This window comes from Benincasa hispida, chromosome 9 (genome assembly GCF_027475165.1).
Source record: "Benincasa hispida cultivar pf3 chromosome 9, pf3_genome.v1.1, whole genome shotgun sequence".
Taxonomy (NCBI): Eukaryota; Viridiplantae; Streptophyta; class Magnoliopsida; order Cucurbitales; family Cucurbitaceae; genus Benincasa; species Benincasa hispida.
In genome coordinates, this window is record NC_143486.1 from 95832058 (window position 1) to 95855216 (window position 23159).

Below are 23159 nucleotides of genomic sequence, written 5' to 3' on the forward strand. Positions count from 1 at the left end.
AAAATACGGTGTATTTGTATAAATTATTTTAAAATTGGCTCTTTTCCAACTTAAACAATTTTAAATAAATAGATTACAATACTAATAGTAAGAGCATTCATTTTTTTTAATATTAAAAACATCAATGCAACTTTTGAAAGTTTGAGAACATTTTTAAATCGAGGTATTAACCGTCTTCATCCACATACATCATAAATGTATTTTTGAACATTTTTAACATATTATTGAAACTTTTAAATATTTTTGAAACAAAATATTAACGGGTTCCATCTAAAGCTAATGATAAGGTAGTTTTGAACATTTTTTGTCTTTTTAAATTTAAACTTTGGAAAGTTCAAAGATATTTTTGACGCAAAGTACAAAATTATTATTTTTATAATTTATCATAAAACAATATTATAAAAATAGGGCTGAAAGAGCAAAAAAAAGAAAAAACATCCAAATTAGAGAGAACAACATTCAACGATCATAAAGGAAAAATATAATCCCAAAAGACTCGAGACTCCTGAAAGGAAAGAGTAGCGATTTTGATAAACAAAAACAACTTCGAAAGACTCTTCAGGAGCCATATAACGAACTACGAGATTGCTCGACTTTAGACAATGGGCGAACGAGACAGCTCTCACTTCTCGAACAAGCCTTCTAATTTCGTCAACCACTGGATTAGTTATAGCCACGCGAACTGGATTTATGGATCACATTACTCGTATTTTGGGTGTCATTATTTTTTATTTTTCATGTGAGGAAATAATCGAGTTTTTATCTTTATTTATCTTTAATCCTTCAAATGTAGCCTATTCATTTACTTTTTTACCGCTGTCTTTTCAAAAGGCAAGTTTTTCAAACTTCTATACCCATCTTTTCTCCGGGGTCATATCTCATAAAATATAAATATATAAACCTCATATAAAAAAAGAGCTTCGAAATTTGACTAACATCAATACTTCCTTTTTAGAATATACTAAAATAACTACTTCATTAACAAAACTACAAAAGTGCAAATATATTATTTTAACGTCAATAACTTTTATTCTCTCACTAAAAGAATAAGCCCTTTTTTTTCCTTTTCCCAATAATTAGAGTCAATTTTCAAATTCAACCTAGTTACCCCCCCCAAAAAAAAAAGAAAAAAAGAACCACAAATCTTACATCACTCTTTGAAAAATAAAATTGATATATTCAACCTTAAAATTCCAACACAATATTTTCCACTTATGGAAAAGGTAAGAGATAATTTAGTATTAATATTTTTCAAAATTAAAATATTGGCAAACAAAATAAATAATTTTTTAATAAATTAAGTAAAACAATGGAATGGAATTGTCTCCAACAATTTTGCTAAATTGGATATTAATCATAATCAAAAACCAAAAAGGAAACAGTTTTACAAAAAAGGGTTGTCCAAAGCTTATCCATTTGATGAAAGCAAAATCATTAAATAGGGAGATGGATTTTGTTAATGGAATCTCCCTCTTCACTTGAATCCAATGAATTGCAGTGTGAAAGAAAATGAAATCAGAAGCTTTGGGGGTTTATAAAAATAATCCCAAAAAATGGGGGAAGGCCAAGGCAGAGTGGGTCGTGACTCAAAAATGGGGGAAAGCCCGAGTGGGGAAAGAGAAAGAGAAAAAGGGGCGAGAAGAAACGGTTTTGGTGAGAGAAAAGGCGAGTACTTGTAGATGGGTTTTGCCATTTGTTGTACTTGGGGCAACTGTTCCCTTTCTCAAAGCTATCTCGCTTTCTTGGCTCGGTGACCAACCCTGAAGAACTTGCTGGAGATGATGAGGATGGTGATGCGAAGGGAAAACGCTGTTCTGATTTTCCTTTGGACTTTTCTTCACATCGGTGCCATACCCATTACCATTTTCAAATCTCTTAACCCTAATTCATCTTGTGATTCTTGATTCCACTTGCATGTTGATGGCGAATGCACTGCCTAGTTGAGGTGTTTTTTTTTTTTTTTTTGTTGTGGGTTTGTTGTTTTTTTCTTTTTTTCCTTTTTTCTTTGTTGTTTGCCATTTCGACTTAGCTAGAAATGGATGAATGTGGTTTATATGTGCTGTTTGATGGAGTTGGATTGAGGGGAGAGATGAGATTCATGCGGTTTCTGACAATTGGCCTTGTGAGATTTCTGCAAATGGGTATGAATAGGTTTTTTTAGAATTTTGTTTTCTTCTTCTCGTTTGTCGGATTTCTGGAAACTGGTAATGTAGTTGAATGGTTTATGAGTTAATTGCTTGGATTTAGAATAGAGAATTTGATACAAGGACCTTTTGGAAAAGGGTATCTCATGCATGTTTGTTTCGTCTAATCATCTATTCTATTTGAAATGCCGAGTGTCAAAGAATGTAGGGATAGACAGAAACTGCTTGAGGGGGTTGAGCAACCGCTTTCATGGCTCAGTTCTTTGCTTTTGGCTCCAGGGAAGAGAAATAGGGGCGGGTAGTTTAAGAAGTTAGCCTTTCTGTGGACAATTAAAATGAGAATGTAGAAACGCCATTTCTTAACAAACTTATGAGATTTATGGACGAAGAAAGCAGGAGTCGCCCCTTCCACACATTTTTCTCTCCTTTTAGCTTACCTGGTCATTTGTTTTAAACAATAGGAAGAAGAAAATCCGAAGAATTATTTTCCAAAAAGTAAGGGCAAAGCATGCGAGAGAATTATTTCTAACTTGGCAGTCATTCTTTAATGTTTTTATCTCATCAATGTTCAAAACAAGCAACATGGATTGTCGGATCGTGGATGTAATTGACGAAAGATTTACGAAAATGTCAAAGAATATGAAAGTGCGGGTATCAATGACTTTCTTCACTTGCTTTATTTGAATTTTATTGAAGTGAAATGAAATTGGTGCTAACGGTATATAGAGTTTGAAGTAGTTTAAAATTTCAATTCTCTTCAAGGCTTTAGTGGCGTAGGAGTTAAGAGAAATGTTTAGCATGTCAAATTCCTTTATGCCTATCTTCTCTGCATATACATACGTACCACTCATTTTATTTATAGGACTCCATCTTTCTTATTACTTAATAATTAATGAACAATAAATAATTGGTACTAGAACATTTTCTCTTGCAGATTTGAGAGTACTTTCTCAGATGTGTTCCTTGTGCTATCCTAAATTATAGGAGCGTGTAGCACATTTTATTACTTTCTACCAGTGGCTACTCAACATAACCCTCCTTGTATAATATCATCATTGGCAATTGCTTTCACTATCTTTTATCCACATTCAATGTCTGATGTTATGTTATTACTTGTGTTCTTTCGTTTGGAGCTGATTTAAGTAAAAATTCTTATTTTTCTAAATGCTCAAAAGTATGGTTTGATTTCTTATGTTACAGGTCCTGCCTTCTGAATTAGTGTATGCATAGGGTGGATAAGTAAGGGTTGGTAGCTTAAGAAGCTTACTGATCCATCGTCATGGATTTCCAGGATGATGGCTTTGAGGGATCTGTAAACGAAGAAATTATTTTTAAGGAAGTTTTCTTTGGGAACGGTTCTAGCCGTTCCAATATGAGGTGCCCTCGCAAGACATTTAGTTATGAACATGGGCCCTGTAAAATTAACGATGCATCTTTATGTTCAAGTAGTGAACTCTCAACAGTGTCCAGTTATTCATACTCGAGAAATATAAAGCTTGATGAATGTTACAATCCTACGGAGAATATTAAGACCAGTTCTGCACCTGATAGTCTTCCATGCAAATGGACTTCAGTGGAAGGGGACAATGTGAATGCAAGTGCCAAGCGAATAAAACTGTCTACTGATGAAGCTTCTGATTCTGTGCCTAATCTAGTTAAGGTTAAGGAATCATCAGATAGTGTAAGAGATCCTGTTTCCACTAATTGCTGTCCAGTTGAGGACTGTGATTCTGAATCATTTACATTCCACATTGTAGAATCGTCTAGACAGGGAATTATATCAAGTTGCTATCTGCTAAAACACTTTGTAGAAAGGGACAGTAATCTGGGTGATCCTGATGCCAAACGAACATCATTGAATTTAGAAGGTAATGATGAACCCAATATGGTGAATAAAGTTAGTGCTTCGCCCGTTTCCCAAGAGAGCTCCATGACCAGGCTGTTGGTAGCAAGTCCTGATACACTCAATGAGAAGTTTGGATCTCCACTACATCTGGAGGTAGGACAAATGAAATTTCCATGCCCAGAACTGGATGCTTCCTTGAAGACAGATTTGAGTAGGGATCCCCGTCCTCTTCTCCACTATCATGTTGTTCACCTATTTATTGCAGCTGGATGGTCTATTGAAAGGGTCAAAAGACCTTGCAGGCGTTATATGGAAACAGTTTACAGATCACCCCAGGGAAGAGCCTTTCGTGAATTTTCCAAGGCTTGGAGGGCTTGTGGTGAACTTCTATTTGCTGACAGGTGTAGTTTTGTAAAGGAAGTTGACAGCAAAGAATGGACTGGCATTCATCAATTCTTATTTGATCTTTCTGACACATTGTTAAAGGTTGGGAAGGAAATGAATCAGTTAGGGGCTACAACTTCATTGGCTCAATGCTGGGTTATTCTAGACCCCTATGTGGTGGTTGTGTTCATTGGCAGAAAGATCGGTACACTTAGGAGGGGAGATTCAGTTAGGGCTACCTGTAGTATTGGGGTTAATGGGAACAATAAGACCGAAGCTTTTGTGACATTAACAAATGAAGACAATAGTATTTGTAACCTGTCTGCTGACAAAAATGCATCGCCACTACATGATAATTCACCATCTGCCAAGAGTGCATTGACAGAGGCTGCATTAAAAGATCTTGATGGGGGCAATTGTGCTTTTGATGAGCAAACCTGTGATACAAGTTTCTCTCATTACTATGGGCATACAGAAGATGGAACAATGAAATTTCTGACAAGGGTGTCTAATTATGACCCCAATTTTGGGAATGGTCTGAATTGCATGGGCAGTCATTGTAATGAACCTGGGAACAAGATAGACACTGAGGATTTAACTTCATTACCTGCTTATTTTTCAGGTTCCTCCTGCAAACCTAGATGTCTGGCTGATGGTCCTGTTCCATCTGGAAATTCAGATAATGTTGTCAGAATTTCTGGCCTTACATCTCCTGATGAGGATAGCACTTTATATTGTTCGGATGAACAGACCTCTGAAAATCATGTTGAAAAGCCTAATGAAATGGTGAAAAATGTACAAACGTGTTCCCTAGTAGAAGAAGAAAAGGTGGAAGTCCCACTCGATGATAAGGGGGATAATAATTTGGAAGAATCTCCAAATGACTGTCCAAACTATACAAGTGACGATTTATCTCATTCTTGTGCCTCAGGGGTTGTACAGAAGTCTTCACAAAATGAAGAAGGTGGGCTGCACTTTTCAGCATCAATGCTCAAAACAGAGAATAAAGTTCCTCCCATACATTCTATTTTGAAGAAGAAAGGGCGTCGAAAGTGTAAAAAGATATCTGAAATTAAACCTTCCTTGCCACCTCAGATTGATATTGTGAGTGTGACACCTGTAAAAAAAACTGAGTTGTGGGATATTGATGGGAATTGCTCTCAGTTAGATATGATTGAAGACCAAAAATCTCATATAGCTGATACTAAAATCGTGGACAGTCATGAGAAGAGCTTGTCTCTCAGTCCTATCTCATGCCATTCTGAGAGGAAAGGTTCAAAGTTCAAAAAGAATTTTGACAGTCTTAAAGGTTCAAAAACCAGAAAGAAGAAATTGAATGAATGTCAAATTGAAGATGATGACCTATTAGTTTCAGCCATTATTAGAAACAAAGATGTCAGTTCAAGTGCTGCCGGATTTTCCCATATAAGAAAATACTTAAAATCTAGAGCAAAAATGAACCGCAAAAGACAAAAGAGTAGTTGTAAGTTGCTCCTAAGAAGCTTGGGTAATGGGGAAAAGAATTATAAAGATGGCAAGTGGTATGCTGTAGGGGCCAGAACAGTGTTGTCATGGTTGCTAGATGCTGGGGTTATATCCTCAAATGATATAATCCAATACCAAAGCCCTAAGGATGGTAGTGTAGTTAAATATGGTAGAATCACTGGAGATGGCATCATCTGCAATTGCTGCAATGTGCTACTCTCAATATCTGAGTTTAAAAGTCATGCAGGTTTCAAATTTAATCGCCCTTGTTTGAATCTTTTCTTGAACTCTGGGAGGCCTTTCATGTTGTGCCAGCTTCAGGCCTGGTCAACTGAGTATAAGACAAGGAGAAGTAGGACCAGAACAGTTCAAGTTGATGAAGATGATCGAAATGATGATTCATGTGGGATTTGTGGTGATGGTGGAGAACTAATATGCTGTGATAATTGCCCCTCTACATTCCATCATTCTTGTTTGTCAATTCAGGTTTGTCTCTTCAATATGTGTGGTAATTTGATGATGAATCTCTCATGTATTCTTACTGCATACTAGATTTGCGATACTTGTACTAACTCTTTAAAACTACTTTAGGTTTTCTCATTTTCAATATGGTCATATTCATTTTTCTCTCTGCTTGAACATGTCAGAACTTAAAATTGTTCTGCAAGCTTCTTGAAATTTGTTAGCTGAATAGGCCACAGTTCTCTGGTAAATGGCATCATATCTTCACAGTGAACTGTAGGACGGAAATCTTAGTAGATGTAAAGCCACTGTGCAGGTTCTCTTATGGGGATTTGCTGATAGATTGAGTGGTTCTTTTGTGGTAACAGCGTTTTGATTTTTTGCAGTAAATTTATTAAACAAAATTTCTCTGAGTGTGTATAATTTTTATTGATTATAGAGCTATGGATTTCCAAATAAATTCAAACATTTTCAAAGACTGAAAAATTATGAAAAGCGAAGGATAAGACACAAAGGATAATTACAAAACTCTCAAGGTTACAAACATCCAAAAGAAGGTGTTAGATAACCTATAACCCCATAACCCCACCGGGGATTCTCCACCTCTGCAAAGTTCTCTATTTTATCTTGAGCCAGTTGTTTTATAAGTTAGCAATTAAGGCAGCCCTCCACAAAGCTCTACAAAGCTCTTTGATCATATCTAAACAGAGAATGGACACACCTCCAACATTGAACAACTTAATCCATTATATATTGTTGAACTGACTTGTAACTAATACAAATACGATGTTTTTTTTTTCCATCCAAGCTAGCTCATGTACCTTCTGAGTTGCGACTGATTCCATGGTTGGTAGAGTTGCATTAAGTTCATGTTCTTAGATGCACAGATTCTGTCTTACTCTTACTAGGCACAATTAGAAGAGCAAAAACCGCCAAAATTAGGTGCTAGATATGAGCGGCAATTGTAGATATTGCCAAGAGATCCGATTTTTATTTTATTTTATTTTTCCTTAGCAAGAAGCAAACTCTACAATACAAGGGAGCGAAAAAAGAAAATATAATTTACAATGGAAAAAAACGCAAAACCACGTGTGGCATAAAACTTGAAAAGAATATCCAACAAGGAGATCGGAAAGAGAACACCAACAAGAGGCCAACAAATGAACTGAGCCGAACCCAACATTGAAATGAGTAAAGGACTGCTCGATTGCATAATGGTGAGGAGATGACGAAGAAGCCAAAAACAACTAAAGACCGAGATCTCCTCTACTTCAATGTATGAATGTTAAAACTAGGGACTTTCCAGAATAAAAATCTTCAACCAATGACCAAATTAAAAGTACAAAAAGAGTCCACTTATTGCCAAATCAAAAAGATAATCAGGAAAGGTGCGAACTAGACTTAAAAACCCTAGAATGATAAAATGAAAATTTTACTGATAGCAACCAAAAAAAAGAAAAAAACCCAGCCACCCGCTCTTGAAGTCTATAAGAACTTAATAAATTTAGCATCAAGATTAAATCTTAACTCGAGGAAACAGGATAGTTTTTTTCATCTGCAATTTACCTTTATTGAAGATGAAAACTCGGGAGGAACTGAACTTGTCTTTGCAACTGGCGAATAAAGATCAATGTTCAAACAAATAATCTTGGACATCAACCGAGAATAAGTTTTCAAAAGCATGAACAAAAGAATCAATAGCATAAAGAACTTCAATTTCTCTTTAATTAACTTCAGATTCAGCTTCAGAATCAATATCATTAATACAAGAATGGAGGACAATTTCCTTGGGAGGAGAAGAACTAAAGGTGCTGTTAACTTGGCTGAAATTGCAAACGTGGTCATGGTCACATAGCATGACAAAAAGTGCTGATAACTTGGTTGATACTTTTATTTGCTCTTGGAAGTAGGCTAATGTTGGCGTCGTGTAAACAGACTACTGATTGACATTCGAGAGTGTGCCTATTTTTCTTAGCAATTTATTTGGTTTGAAACTTTGTATGTATCACTGGAAAACAATAAATCAAGCTTCTTATTTCCTGCAATGTATAAGAATCTCATTGTAGCTCTTTTCTCGGGCGATTGAGTTGGAGAATTGCTGGTTTTTGTTGTTGGTTAATTTCCAGTTTTCTACAATTAACTAAATGTCTATAACTATTGAACTTCTTTAGGAACTCCCTGAAGGCAACTGGTATTGCTTGAACTGTACTTGCCGGATATGTGGTGGTCTGGTGAATTATGAAGAGACTTCAAGTTCTTCTAATGCGTTAAAATGTTCTCAGTGCGAGCAAAAGTGTAATTCCTATGCCTACCTAGAATTGTTTACACACGTATACACATACATACACATATACATATACACATACATACACATATACATATACACATACATACACATATACATATACATATATACACACATACATATACATACATACACACACACACATATATATACATATACATATACATACATACATGTATATCTAGATAGATAGATATGTATGTATGTATGTGTGTGTATATATATATAATGTGTGTATATATACAAGAAAACTCTGTTAGTGCTTGATCGATTTATTGCATTTGATAATTAAGAATAATTGTTTTAAATGATGAAACTGTTGGAAATATTTTCAACTATAGCAAAATGTCACTGTCTATCATGATGATAGATGGTGACATTTTGCTATATTTGTAAATAAATTAGCTCATTTTCCTATATTTGAAAACACCCCTTTGATTAAACTCTTTCCTTTATATTTTATAAAGCTCGAAACTTGCATGCCAATTTCTGCAAGGATAACGCATTACTTGATTTGTTTGAATTTATAATTTAGGAAAAAAAGTACCTTTTTAGTCCCTGAGTTTTAAAGAAGAGGTGTTTGGCCCCTAAGGTTTCAAATTGGCCAATTTGATCCCTGAGTTTTAATAAATAGGTTTAAAAGGTCCCTGCTATATTAGTTAGGTATTTTTTATTTTATTTATACCAATATTACATTTTTTAAATAAATAAATAAAAAAAGAAATGTTCTCTCACCACTTTCTTCCCATTTTTTCTCACCTCCCTCGGTTTCTCTCCATTTTTCCCTCTCCTTCAACCCCACAAGAAGCTTTAAGATAAAAAAATCTCCCATGTTGCAATACAATTTTTTTTTTTTCTAATTCAAATATGATCCCACCGTCCCTTTGATTTAAGCTTGAGGACTTGAGCTTTTTTCAGCATGGGAGAATCAACTTTCTGGTGAGGTCTTGCTGACGATATTTATAGGGGTTTGTAGTTTGGAGGTATTGGACCTTTTGAAGAATGGGTTTTCCAGAGGATTTTAATTGAGGGAATTTATCTTCTTTGAATCTGTGGAGAACTGATTTACCGAGAATATTCACCATGAAAATTAGAAGAATTTGGAATTTGTAGAGTTCGTAACGGGGCAGAACAATTTTTTGGTCGTCGTCTGGAGTGTATTCTTTTGTTTCTCTTTGTTTTTTTCTTTTCATTTTCTTCATGCAAGCTTCCTTAATCCTTATCACCCCTCCTTCCTTTTTATAGTTGCTATTGTTGCTGAATATAATGTATTAGATGCTCTGTACCTTGGATTTGAGCTCCAAGAAATATAGTTAGTGATCATTCACAGTAATTCACCTTAATTTGGAACTCTAATTGTAGTAGGAGGGACATTTTAATTTGAAGAAGAGTAAGAATGGGAGGGAAATAGCCCGTGGGATTGAAGGCGAGGGAAAGATGGAGAGAGACTGAGGGAGGAGAGAGAAAATGGGAAGAAAGAGGTGAGAGAAAACATTTATTTATTATTATTATTTTTTTAATTTTGAAATTGTATTATTACTATTAATATAATTAAAAAAAAAACCTAATTACTGTAGCAGGGATGTTTTAAACCTATTTATTAAAACTCAAGGTTTCAAATTGGCCAATTTGAAACCTTAGGGACCAAACGCATCTATTCTTTAAAACTACTTGGGGGCTAAAAGGGTACTTTTCCCTATAAATATTTCTGCCTAAGGACTTCTTTTTCATCAATTATTTACTGCCTCTCCACCCCCCTCCTCGTTATAGATATTGTGAGGGAACAAGTTTAATCAGTAGAATAATATGCACTAAAAGGACCAAGCTGGGAAAAGCAATCCCAATGGCACTAAAAGGAGTTGAGAAAGAGACCTTTTATTGAATTTTAGGTTAATATTATGCTAAGCACATCATTTAATATCCTTGTAGAGGCAACATGGTAAACTTAGAGTCTAATCTGTTGCTCAGCTGTTGTAGATTGTTGGCATCTTGAGGAGGATTTCCCCCCCTTTCTATTTGTGCTCAAGTTCTTATGAGGGAACTCCTGAAAATGGGGTATCGCATCCTTCTAACAACTAGTTGTTGAAACAGATCATGGGCAATGCCTGAAACAAAAAGACATTGATTCTGGAGTAGAATCTCATATTTGGTTTTGTAGCTGGAGTTGCCAGAAGGTATTTTTGCATGATTCTTGTGTCTTATTATTTCTATTATGGATGACAAATTTATTGGATTTGGTGAAAAATGGCATGATGCCTTACAGATGTAAATTTAAAAAGATTTCCAAAAAAAAAGAAAAAAAAAAGAGCAAAGATATTCCAAACAACAAACATTTTCAATTGCCGAGTTCGTCACAGATGACATGCCTTTGATTTTGGCGTTAGTTAGCTTGTACATCATATGATTGATGTTGTTGACCTATGTAATGCATGCCTACTGTGTCTTCTTTAAAATGTGTTCTGATTGTGACCATTTATTGTTGATCTTACTGATTCTGATTATTTACATAATGTTGTTCACTGATGTGCGCAGATCTATACTGCTCTTCAAACACGACTTGGATTGATTAATCAAATTGCAAATGGACTTTCATGGATGCTTCTTAGATGCATTCATAACGACCAGAAAATTCTGTCTACCCCACGCTTAGCTATGATGGCAGAATGCAATTCCAGATTAGTAGTGGCTCTTACCATCATGGAAGAATGCTTTTTGTCCATGGTAGATCCAAGAACGGGAATTGATATGATACCACATCTGGTGTACAGCTGGAAGTGAGTACCTTTTTCATTTGCTTCTTTTTCTTTCTTGGTAAGAAACGTACTTTTTATAATCAAAATGGACAATAGAAGGAGAGAAAATGATACATCCTCTCAACCCAAAAACCAAAGGAGGTCATAAGAGTACCTCCTCTCCTCCCAAAGGAGGTAAGAACTCATTTGTTTCTCTTTCTTTATTTGGTAAGAAACTTACTTTGTATAATAAAAATGGAAAATTCAAGGATTGAAAAGGATACATCCTCCAACCTACAAAAACCAAACCAGGTCACAAGAGTACCTCCTCTCATCAATATTTAGTAAAGAGGGGGTGTAATTTCAATATAATTTGATCACCAAAAATCTGCATTAAATTTGAGAAATTCCCCAAAATCTGAAAAACTAAAACTGTCTTAAAAGATCTTGCATTTCTTCCCAGCCACAATTTCCAAAAGCAGGTTTTCTCACTTTTTTCACAAGTGTTTTGGCTTTCATATTGAATGGCGCACCATGGGTACCACATTTATTTATGGTCACATTTGTCTAAAGATCCTTTTCTTTGTGAATCAACCTCCAAAGCCATGCAAGGAGGAGCATTCTTCCCTTCTTTCAAAGATTCTATTCCAAGACCGCCTGAAACAAGAGGAAACCAACAAGGCCCACCTTTAACAGCTCAAGCACCATCCCAAATGAAGTCTCTAATATAATATATGGGCTCAAGAAATTTTGTGGGGGCTTTGAAAAGAGAGAAATAGTATGGAAGAATTAATCGACCCAAAGTGAGTCCGCCTCCTTTAGAAATGGCAATGTTTCTTTATTTTGCCATTTTGGCCTTGATTTAATCCAAGAATGGCCCATGAAGAGTCACCCTTAGATTTTTCTCCAAGAGGGCTGCAATTTGGTCTTTGGGTTCCCAAGAATGGCCCATAATTGAAAGGCAGATCCCACATCATAAAAAAAAAAACTAAAATCAAAACAGATATTTGGTCCCTTGTTAGATTTCATGTCCTCTTTGGGCTTCGATATCGAAGGTTTTTTATTATTATTCGTTAGGATATTGCACAATTGGAGCCCCTTTCTTTAGTGGTCTCCTTTATAAAAAAAAGAAAGATAAGCTATAATGTTTAATAGGGTGCGGTCTCCTTTATAAAAAAAGAAAGATAAGCTATAATGTTTAATAGGGTGCGGTCTCCTTTATAAAAAAAGAAAGATAAGCTATAATGTTTAATAGGGTGCTTAATTTTGCACCAAGAGAAAGCAGTAAAAAGAACTGATTCTAAAAATGTATCAAAAGAGGAAAAAGAGTCACTAAACAGACGACCATTTCTCTCGCTCCAAAGTAGCCAGAAGAAAGCACACAGCGGAGCCAGCCAAATCATCTCTTTAGTACCACCAAATGGATGACCCACCAACAAAATAGCAAGAAGGTCAAAAATAGAATTAGAGCATGGCGGAGAATAACCAAAAGCCTCCGTAGTCATGGTCCAAAATCTAGATGCAAAAGGGCCATGCATAAACAGTAGTAAGAAGGTAAAAAATAGAGTTAGGACCTTGAACACCTTTTCTTTCTTTATTATTTCGTTTGTTTGTTCTTATTAAAAAAATATTATTTCGTTTCTTAAATCTGGTGGCAAGTGTTTAAGACGATGGATATTTTCATAACTCTCCAATTTTATCTAAGTTGCTATTGCCTAGCCAAGTACCTATGTCGAGATAATCTTCATTTTCCCAACACAAAGAACAAATCGAAGGCATGAGATACTGCTAATGGGAGCTTTTTCTGCAAAATCTCAGAAGAGTTAAGACTCCGATTAAGAATGAACCATGTTGGGATATTAACTTTTGTCGGATTCCGTGAAGCCAAGTACCTATTTTGGTTGGCAGTTTTCTATAGCATCAAGTTTTTCAGTGTTCCAAATTGTCTTACCTGTTCCTTCAAACTGTCATCTGTTAAATCTTTTACAGAAACATTTCTCAACTTCTTTCTATTCTCTGATGTGATGTGCAGGTCTAGTTTTCCTCGTCTGGACTTTCATGGATTTTACACCGTGATACTCGAAAAAGATGATGTGCTGCTATGTGTAGCTTCTATCAGGTACCTTAAATTATTATTTATTAATGTTTTATCTTTAAAATTTAGGTTAAAATATCATTTTGGTCCTATACTTTCAATTTCATTCCATGTACTTTCAAATGATATCTTTGTACTTGTAAATCTTAAAAAAAAGTCATGGTTGTTTTCCCAAATAAAATTAGTCTCTATTGCATTCCCTTAGTTTGGAAAATATATTCACGTAATGTCCATTATTTTGCAGGTAGATTATTATTATTATTATTTAACCAATTTTGACAAAAACTAACTTTGAAGGACTAATTTAAGATTTATTGAAAATAAGGGGACTAACTTTCAATTGAAAGTACAAGAACTAAAATAGAATGAAATCTAAAGCAGGGACCAAAACGATATTTTAACCTAAAATTTATTTGTCTTGGCCTATTGAAGTATCTTACTTCTTTTTCTCATCCAAATAGAAATACTCAACTAACAGAATGAACGTACCATATTATTGTCAACATTTTAAACAATAATATGGATCATTTTTGTCAATGTTTTAGTTCATACGTCCCTGAAAGAAAAATATGAACTTTTTCAACCAAACCGAATCATTGGAAGCAATTCATTCTTTACTGCACCTACATTCTCAGCCTATGTATCTTGACCAACAATAAACTCCCTAAGTGAATGGAGGCCTCAATCTCTGACGTCAATGGAAAGCTTAACACTTCAAAGTAAAAGAGGAAAAAGTACACTGTAAGGGAGTGAATGTATGAACATATAATATAGTTTAAATCTTGGTTTTCATCATATATATATTTTAATAATTATGTAAATTAGTTCCAAACTTTATTTTCCGCAACCTGGCCTTATTCGATGCTTTGCCAGAAAGATGGCTGGATTTCAGCTCCTGCAAGTTATTCTTTTGAAATTATTTTATTCTATTTTTGGTATTTAGTTGTCCCTTTATGTGTTCTCCCTTCATACAGATGTGGTGAAGATAGTACTCTGCCTAATGCTTCTTTTTTGTTTTTTTTTTCTTTGTTTTTGCTATTTTAGGACATAAGTAGGAACATAAATAGGAACCTGAAACTTACCCCTCTGTTTTTTTTTTCTTTGGGTTAGAATCTAATCATGGAATGAGATAGACCCTATATGCATTGTTATTGTCGATTCTTATTATGGAGAGCACTTTATTGATTTTATGACTTCTTGAGTATTTGTGACCTTTAATAAGTACGGATCTGAGAATATCCAAATGTGATCTTTTATTGTACATAATAGAGTTCAGCTGATGACATTCTTTTTCTAACAATATTCTTACAGTTTTTCCCTTCCAAACAATATTCTTACAGTTGTTGAAAGAAACTAAAAGTCGTACTTGTTAATTTACCTTGTGAGCTCCTTTAAAGGCCTGGAGTCCTACTTTCAACACAATGCTGCCATATTAGCCACCCTGCATTGCTCTAACGGTCAATAAGGGACTATGTAAATAATAAGGGGATTTGTGAGAATGATTTCAAGTCCTGGTAGTCACCTACCCATATTATCCCACGCATCATCTTGGCAACCAATGTAGTAGGATGAAGTGGTTGTCTTGTGAAAATATTTGAGGCGTGTGCAAACTGCAACCTTTCCAAACACTCGGGGATATTAAAAATGAGACACAATGATATTTGTTGTTGATTCTTGTCGAGACAGTAGCTAGTAACTTTGCAGCTAGTACTTTTTATTGCTTTCTCACCATCGATTACTTCTATATATCTGATGACTTTGAAGAACATTTCTCTATTGGAAATATTATATTTTTTAGGGTTCCAACTGTTTGTGACCTATTACAAATATAGTAGGCATTTTCCATGTTTATTTAAACTTTCTTGTTGCAGGGTACATGGATCAGAATTGGCTGAGATGCCCCTTATTGCAACTTGTAGTAAATATCGACGTCAGGGAATGTGTAGGCGTCTACTGAATGCTATAGAAGAGGTACTTTTCCATGCCTTGCCATGAAACTTGTTGATGGTTTTATTCATCATATTTTCTACATGAAACAAGTTCAACGTTCATTGTTGAAAGGAGAAATGCAATGAAGAGAAAGAGAGAGTTATGTAACTCACTAATTAACCTTTATAATAGATCACGAGTCTGGAAAATCAAAGAACTACTCTACAGTCTAGATGCCTAACCCTAATTTTAATTACTAAGAGAGAGAATCCTATAAAAAAAACTAAGGGAGAGTGATTTTGAGTTATCATTATTTTATCTTCACTCCCTTTGGGAGTTTGTAACCATTAAACATTTATTCCTTTTCATTATACCAATGTGATTGTGAAGAGTTTGCATGGCTACAACTTTTTGTTCTTTTAAGAAGCATTAGAAAGTTTCATTTCAGATGGCTACAACTTCTCATAACAGCTTCATCGTAAAAGTTGAGCAGTAGTCTCTGTTACTTCAATGAAAATCTTGTCTCATGTTTCTGGAAAAAGGAAAAAGAAAAAGCTTCAGCTTAAAAGGGCTTCAATCGAGGGGAGGAGCTAACCAAACCCTAGACTTTTACATTTGAGCTTACGTTGAGAAAAATGAAGAAAACAAAGTGGGCCTACAAAACAACTCAACAAGAGGAGCCAACCAAAACTTGTACCAACATAGACTAACTTATACGAAAAGGGTTTCTAAGGATACCTATCAAACTCCATGAAGTTGATGCCAAATAGATCTATTAAATCTGATTCAAGATCAAACCTCTACCCAAGACCCCTCAATCCCTCCACAAATTTTCCTATTCTTCTCAAGCTAAGACTCCCAAAGAATGGTAAAGAAAATAGCACACTGAAGGAAACAACCTTTATCCTGAAATGGTGTATGGAAGACCACCTTTTCCAACGTAAAATATCAACCTTCATTTTGAGCCCAAGCAAACTCCAAAATCCTTTCAAAAAGTTGTAACATAGGTCTCCATTCCTTCTCACTTCACTATCCCTATTTTAACTTCTGAGCCTGGGATTCTATTTGAAGTCTCCTCCCAATATCAAAAAACCTGAACTGATTATGGAACAGCAGCAGTTTTATTTATTTATGATTTTTTTTATGAGGAATATTGATTCCATCATTTCATTGAAAATATGAAATTACAAAAGAAAGGCAAACCATGTGCCCAAGGAATTACAAAAAGCACTTCCAATAGAATATATAAGAGATGTGGTGTGAGACTAGAACTAGGGTAGTATGAAGAGAATTGGCACAGCAGTAAGCAATTACGATACTTTTGCAGGTCCTCTCTGGTCACTTAGTTGTTGGTGGTAACACTTCAATTTTGGATTTTGTATATGCACATTTTTGTACATCCGGTGTAGATTTTTCTGTCGAAGTCTCGTTTCATCGTTATTTTTGTTGGTGTTTCAGATGCTATTGTCTTTTAAGGTGAAAAAGCTTGTGATAGCTGCAATTCCTAGTCTAGTGGAGACGTGGACTGAAGGTTTTGGCTTCGTACCTGTAGAAAATGATGAGAAACAAAGTCTTCACAGGTTCAATTTGATGGTGTTTCCCGGAACAGTACTCCTAAAAAAGGCACTGTATGTAAGTGGTGGCCAAAATACAGAGACAAGAGAAGGCAAGTGTCATGTGTTCCCTATACTAGACTCATCTATTATGTTAACTTTCAGTTAACTATATTTATCTCTTTAAGTAATTTTATTGATTTAGAAATATATAAGGAAATGATATAACATTATTTCATTTGAATGGATCAACTAAATCAGTAATTCATTCAGGAGTACAACTTGACACTGATACGAAACGACAATGCGATTCCAACGACGCATGTCCTAGAATGGAAATGAAATGTTTAAATTATCTAGAGTTACAAGAACACAATGGTGAAAAGATGATGGACGATCACAAAGGAATTTCAGCTCCGATTGATTCATCTACATTGCAGTTGGTTGAATCAAATGGAATGAATACTTCTTCAGCACAAAAGCCTGTTGAGTCAGTACTACAATCTGATGGAAACTGTTGCACTGACATAGTTGGTGGCAAAACCGAAACCCGCACCCACGAGGCGAAAGAACCATTAAAAGTAGAAGTTGGCATAGAATGTGACATTCAGGTTTCAGAAGGAAAGAGCTGGGATGAAGGAGTTCATGCAGCCGCAATGACGAGATTTGTAGAACCTGTTGTTCTAACATAGGTAATGCAGAGGCAAAAATCAAACTTTAGGAGAGGAGGGGGAGTAGAATTAAAGAGGTGAAGTCAAGGAAATGAGTTTGCAGGACCATTTTTCAAAGCTGTCCAGTGAACATGAATTTCCCCAATTAGAGAACGACCGACCAAGTTTCAGGTTAAGATGGTTTTTCTGAATGTAGGATCCTCAAGTATGTATGTAAAACGAAGCATCTTTTTGTAGCCTGGAAACAGCTCCATTGTTGAATGAAAAAGAAAAGATGAAATCTGATCCTATATAAAGAAAACTGTTTTCCTTGCAGACAACAATCTTATGTTTGAAACTTTGATTGATTGTTTTTTCCTCCTCTCTCTCTCTCGAAGGTACCATAGTTATTTATTATTTTTTTATTTTTGAATTAAACCAATTTCTTCATGATTTGCATATATATATATTTTTAATTTCAAGAGTTGAGATCTTAACCTTGATAACAAATCAAGAAGAAGCTAGGGGTTAGTTTTTTGTTTTTAATTTTTGAAAGTTAAGTATATAAATATCTTTTTACTTTGTTATTTATTTTTTACTCATGTTTTGACCAAGTCAAGTTTTGAAAATTAAAATAAATAATTTTTAAAAATATATTTTTATGTTTGAATTTGACTAAGAGTTCAACTCAATGAATAGATTCAACTTTTCAAAACTAAAAGTAAAAAGAAAAGTTTCCAAATGAGGTCTGAGTTTTAAAATGATTTGAGGTTGGAGTTTCTTTTTGGGATTTTTATATAAATGTTTATTTAAAAAAAAAAGGTCTTTTAGTGTTATTTTGGGTTGTTTAACCATTTTTTATATTTATTTATATTCATTTTTTATATATATTTTTCCAATTTTCGAAACTCCATTAATGATGAAGAGAAATATATTATTATAATAGATAAATACTATTTTTCCCATTTATTTAAGTTTGTTTTTTATATTTATTTTCCCAATTTTCGATGTAATGAATAGAGAAATACATTTATTATGGAAAAAGAAAATGTAGTTATTTTTTCTCATTTTCAATTGGAGAGAGAAGATATATATTTTTTTCATTTTCATTTGAAAAGAGAAAATGATATTTAATATGATTTTATTTTTCATTTCATTTTTTATGTTGATTGTTGATATTATGTGGTATATTCCATTGTTTGTTTTGAGGATTATGTGATATATCACACGTTTGTAATATATTTCATCGTTTATTTGAAAATGTTCCAACAAATATATGAAATACCCTGGTAAGATATATACTCAAATACAACTTTGGTTTCATAGTAACTTGTTGATTTTTCTAACGAATTCATGGTTATTTTTAAATATACATTCGAACATTATATATACTAATAAATATATGAAATTTAAATATATCGAAGTAGATAATTATATCCATATGATAGTATAACATAAACTACAATATATTTCAACATAGAACATATATATAAGCGTACATATCATAAAATATAAATATAGAGAAATATCATTTTTCCATTTATTTATGTTTGTTTTTATATATATATTTTCCTTATTTTTGAAGCTTCCTTAATGACGGAGAGAGAAATACATTTATTATAGAGAGAGAAAATGTATTTAATATAATTCCCCCCCCCCCCCCCCAAATTTTTGGAGAGAGAAAATGACATTTAATATGATTTAATTTTCATTTCGTTTTTCATGTTGATTTTTGATATTATGTGATGTATCGCGTGCCTATAATGCATTCCATCGTTTATTTGGAAATGAAATATATTGGTAAATATATATGATATGTACTCAAATACAACTCTGATTTTATGGCAACTTGTTGGATTTTCTAGCAAATTTATTGTTATTTTAAAATATACCTTAGAACATTGTATATACTAACCAATATATGAAATATAAATATACTAAAATAGATAATTGTATCTATATCACAGTACAATATAAAACACAGTATATTTTAGTATAAAACATATATATAAGTGTACACATCATAAAACAAGAAATCTAAATATAAACGAAACAAGAAATCTAAATATAAAATCATCATCGTTTATATGAAATAAACGGTTATATATATCACAATAAATATATTTACATATCTATTCGCCCCACTACGTCGTCGATCGAATCTACTCGTCCATCGTGCCGTCGACCAGATCTGCTCACCCCATTGCCGTCGATTGGATTTGCTCACTCGCTGTGTCGTCGACCGAATTTGCTCGTCCCATCGCCATCGTTCACCCTATGCCATCCACTCCGTTGATTCGTCCCCACGCCTTTCGTATCATATCGCGTCGAGCCGTCAATTCGTTGCATGCCTCTCGTCTCTTGTCGTCGGATCTGCTCGCCCCACGTCGTCCGTCTCCTTCATGCAACCCACACCGTCAGAAGAAGAAAAGAGAGGAAGGGGGAAGGAGAAAAGAGAGGGAGGACGACAAAATGATCGTGAAGTAGTGGGGCCAAGACCTAAATTGTAAATAGCTACTGATATTAGTGGAAAAACAAATTGAAGTCAAGTTTAGATTTTATCTTCAATCCAAATCAAATTAGAGTAAAATCAAGTTAAGCTTTTACCCTCAATCTAAATCAAATTGGGTAAAATCTCAAATTAAATTTTGGCCATATCCCAAAGTTTATTCCAAAAATCTAGTTCAACTTATGTACTAAATACATGGTTTGACTGACACATCAATTGAGGTTAAATTCAAGAACATATATATTTGGATTTTAATTCCAACTTTATATTTTTCGAGATTCATCCATATATGTGCATAAATCTAAAAAAGGGGTATTTGTTGAATGAGAAATTTTGACAAATCACGAGTTGTCACTGTTGGGATTGGTGTAATAATTCTCCCGGAGTCTCGTTGTTTGTAATGTTACACATTGTTTGATGAATAAATTAATTATTATTTCATTATGGCATTTACTCATATCCAATAAACAAAACTCTACGGTTATCTTATATAAACTTAAGTATGTTTATGTGATATGCAAGTGGATCATGACTTAAGTGATAACCTAAATAGGTCTGTAGTATAAGGATTAAGGTGGGATACCTGATCCTTGTGACACTATGAATACGATCCGCTTTTTAGAGGTTTACAAGTATTGTAAACTACTACAAATGGTAGATCCTGACCATTCATGTGGAGATGTGCGAGCGGGGGTGTCCTATACAAAAAGTTTGTATAAGACCGGACCTCGAGATGATTAGACTCTGTATATAACGTCGTTGATACTAGAGACTTACATCTCACCTAAACGACCATAGGTGACACGACCTCAATCCTGAGTATTTTGGAAACTCCTGCCTTTGAGGGTGGTCCTTTGATTAGTATGGGTGACCAGATTGCCAACTCAACATGCCTACCTTTTTGGGGATTTGTTTGATTTGGGAGTTGGGAACTCAATCCATAAGATAGAATTCATTCCTTTCCCGAAGCAGGGATAAGTAGAGAGATTGCTCCCTTAAGGGCTAATTCCGGGGCTTGAACATAGTGGCCAAAACTTCTCTTTGGAAGAGAGGACTCAGTCATAGTAGGACTATGACTTATGTTCATTAGAGGGATCAGTGGTACTTAAGGAGTTAGATGTAGCTACAAGGGCATAACAGTTATTGGCCTAGCTATACTTATGAACGATCTGTGAAGGATTGTCACACTACTGATTGGTTAAGATGGACATATAATATATCCGTGGTAAGAAGAGTTCAACTGTCGGTCTTTAGTGGAGTGCCTAGCAGTTAACGGATGATGGATCCCGTGGCTAAAGAGTTTAGTCAGTTATTCACGTACCGTTGGAGCTTCGAGCTACAGGTCCATAAGGTCCCCTTGGTAGCTAAATGGATTCAGTTGAGGATCAGTTCTTGGTGTTGATTTGAAATGTTCAAATTGACAAAAGGTAATTTAATTATATGTGATATGATCGTTATGATGTATGAGATATATCTAGTGGAGGATTAATGTAAATGAGATTTACATTAAGTACCATGGAATAGAAAAAGAACTATGGTTTATACGTTTCATGAAATGAAATATTAAAACTATAGGTTATAAATATAGTATGATAAGTTAGTTATCATTTATATTTATAGTAATATTAATTATTGGATAATTAAATATTTTTCTCTACCAATTGAGCGGGAGGTTATTGGTGGTTCATGGTAACCGTGAGATAAAAGAAAAATTATTTTCCTAATTTTAGTAAGTTTTTTGTCAAAAATTGTTTTGGAGATTTTTCTCAATCTGAATCTCATAGAACGAAAGTTTTCAAGTAAATATTATTTACTAAGCAACAGCATGAGCGAGCTAGACGATCGTGTAGTGTTTGTAGGCGACAGACACGCTGCTAAGCGATGAGTTAAACGATCACTTAGCTTTTGCTAAACAATTGGGCATCGACCTATACAATAGGTTTAGTCTTCTCCCACTTGCTCAATCGTTTACATAATCGTTGATTTCTCCATCTTCTGCCTCAAACCAAGTCCACACAGAGCCCACCCTCTGGATTCTCACACTGAGAGTACCAAGGTAGCCTTCTTGGTGGTGTCATACTCAACTCGACGTCGTCGAGGTTCTGTGGAGGTCGTTGTGCTGTTGGGGTGTTCGTGACCGAGGCAATCGCTGAGGACGAGTGCGTGGTGCTCGTGCTGTGGAGCGGTCATGTTCATTCGAGCGTTTGAGGTTGCTGTGTTCGAGCGTTCGTGATCAAGGAGCTTGGGCTGGAAAGTCTACAAACGTGCGTAGATATTTCTCCTTGAGTTCTTGTTGTATCATGTTGTAATTTCTGTAATGAATGCATAACTATTTGTTTCTGTGTACGACTGTAATTTGCAATGTTCATACATGATTGTAATTTGGAATGATCTTTTCCGCTGCTCATGGAAATCCTCGTGTTCGATTTCCTTCAATTGGTATCAGAGCCAGGTTGTTATGATATTCCAAATTACAAGTCTGTTTTGAACTTCATTTTACAGTCAAAGTGGGTTTCTGCATTTGTGTTTAATTGTTAAGTGCATTTGTGGATGGAGTTGATGAATGTTTCAAGTTTAATTGCCTTTAGTTAAAGCTTTCTGTTATTACAAAGTGTTAATTTATAAGGCCACCTTTGTTTTTGGGCATAATTAACTTGAAATCGAGTCTGTAATTCAAAGAGTTTGAGTTAGTTGAGTCGTTCATGATGAAGTTTCGAAGTATGAAGATGCAGTTCTCAACGAAGAAGAAGACCAAGCGTTGGTCGTATCATGTAGCCCAAGGTAAACGATCGTTAGGATTTAACTAAGCGATGATTTAGATTTTTCTAAACAATCGTGTAATATTTACTAAACGGTCGTTTAGCTAATGCTAAGCGATGGATAAATCTTTTACTTTATCGCGTAGCGTTGGTTGCCCGATCGCGTAGGCACTGAAGGTTGACGATTGTATTGGGAGCATGTGATGCTCATTGTTTAGTAAAAGACGTGTGCTAGACGATCGTGTAGTTAGAAATCCCATCGCTTAGTTACTACCTACACGATCGCGCGTATACGATACGGAGGCG

The 23159-nt window shown here is 34.8% G+C and overlaps 1 protein-coding gene across 3 annotated transcripts; it reads left to right on the forward strand.

Moving 5' to 3' along the window:
* Positions 1-1303: 1303 nt before the first annotated feature.
* Positions 1304-17929, forward strand: ROS4 (Acyl-CoA N-acyltransferase with RING/FYVE/PHD-type zinc finger protein). 3 transcript variants are annotated; one of them, XM_039042782.2, is made up of 9 exons: positions 1304-1945; positions 3345-6345; positions 8493-8616; positions 10718-10800; positions 11159-11400; positions 13391-13477; positions 15325-15424; positions 16841-17048; positions 17209-17929. In XM_039042782.2, the coding sequence occupies exons 2-9, from the start codon at positions 3424-3426 to the stop codon at positions 17625-17627; spliced, it is 4185 nt and encodes a 1394-aa protein (XP_038898710.1). In that variant the 5' UTR covers positions 1304-1945; positions 3345-3423; the 3' UTR covers positions 17628-17929. The 3 variants fall into 3 exon arrangements, with proteins under 3 accessions (XP_038898710.1, XP_038898711.1, XP_038898712.1); XM_039042783.2 differs by having other exon boundaries at positions 1381-1845; XM_039042784.2 differs by lacking the exon at positions 1304-1945 and adding an exon at positions 2606-2795.
* Positions 17930-23159: the final 5230 nt, after the last annotated feature.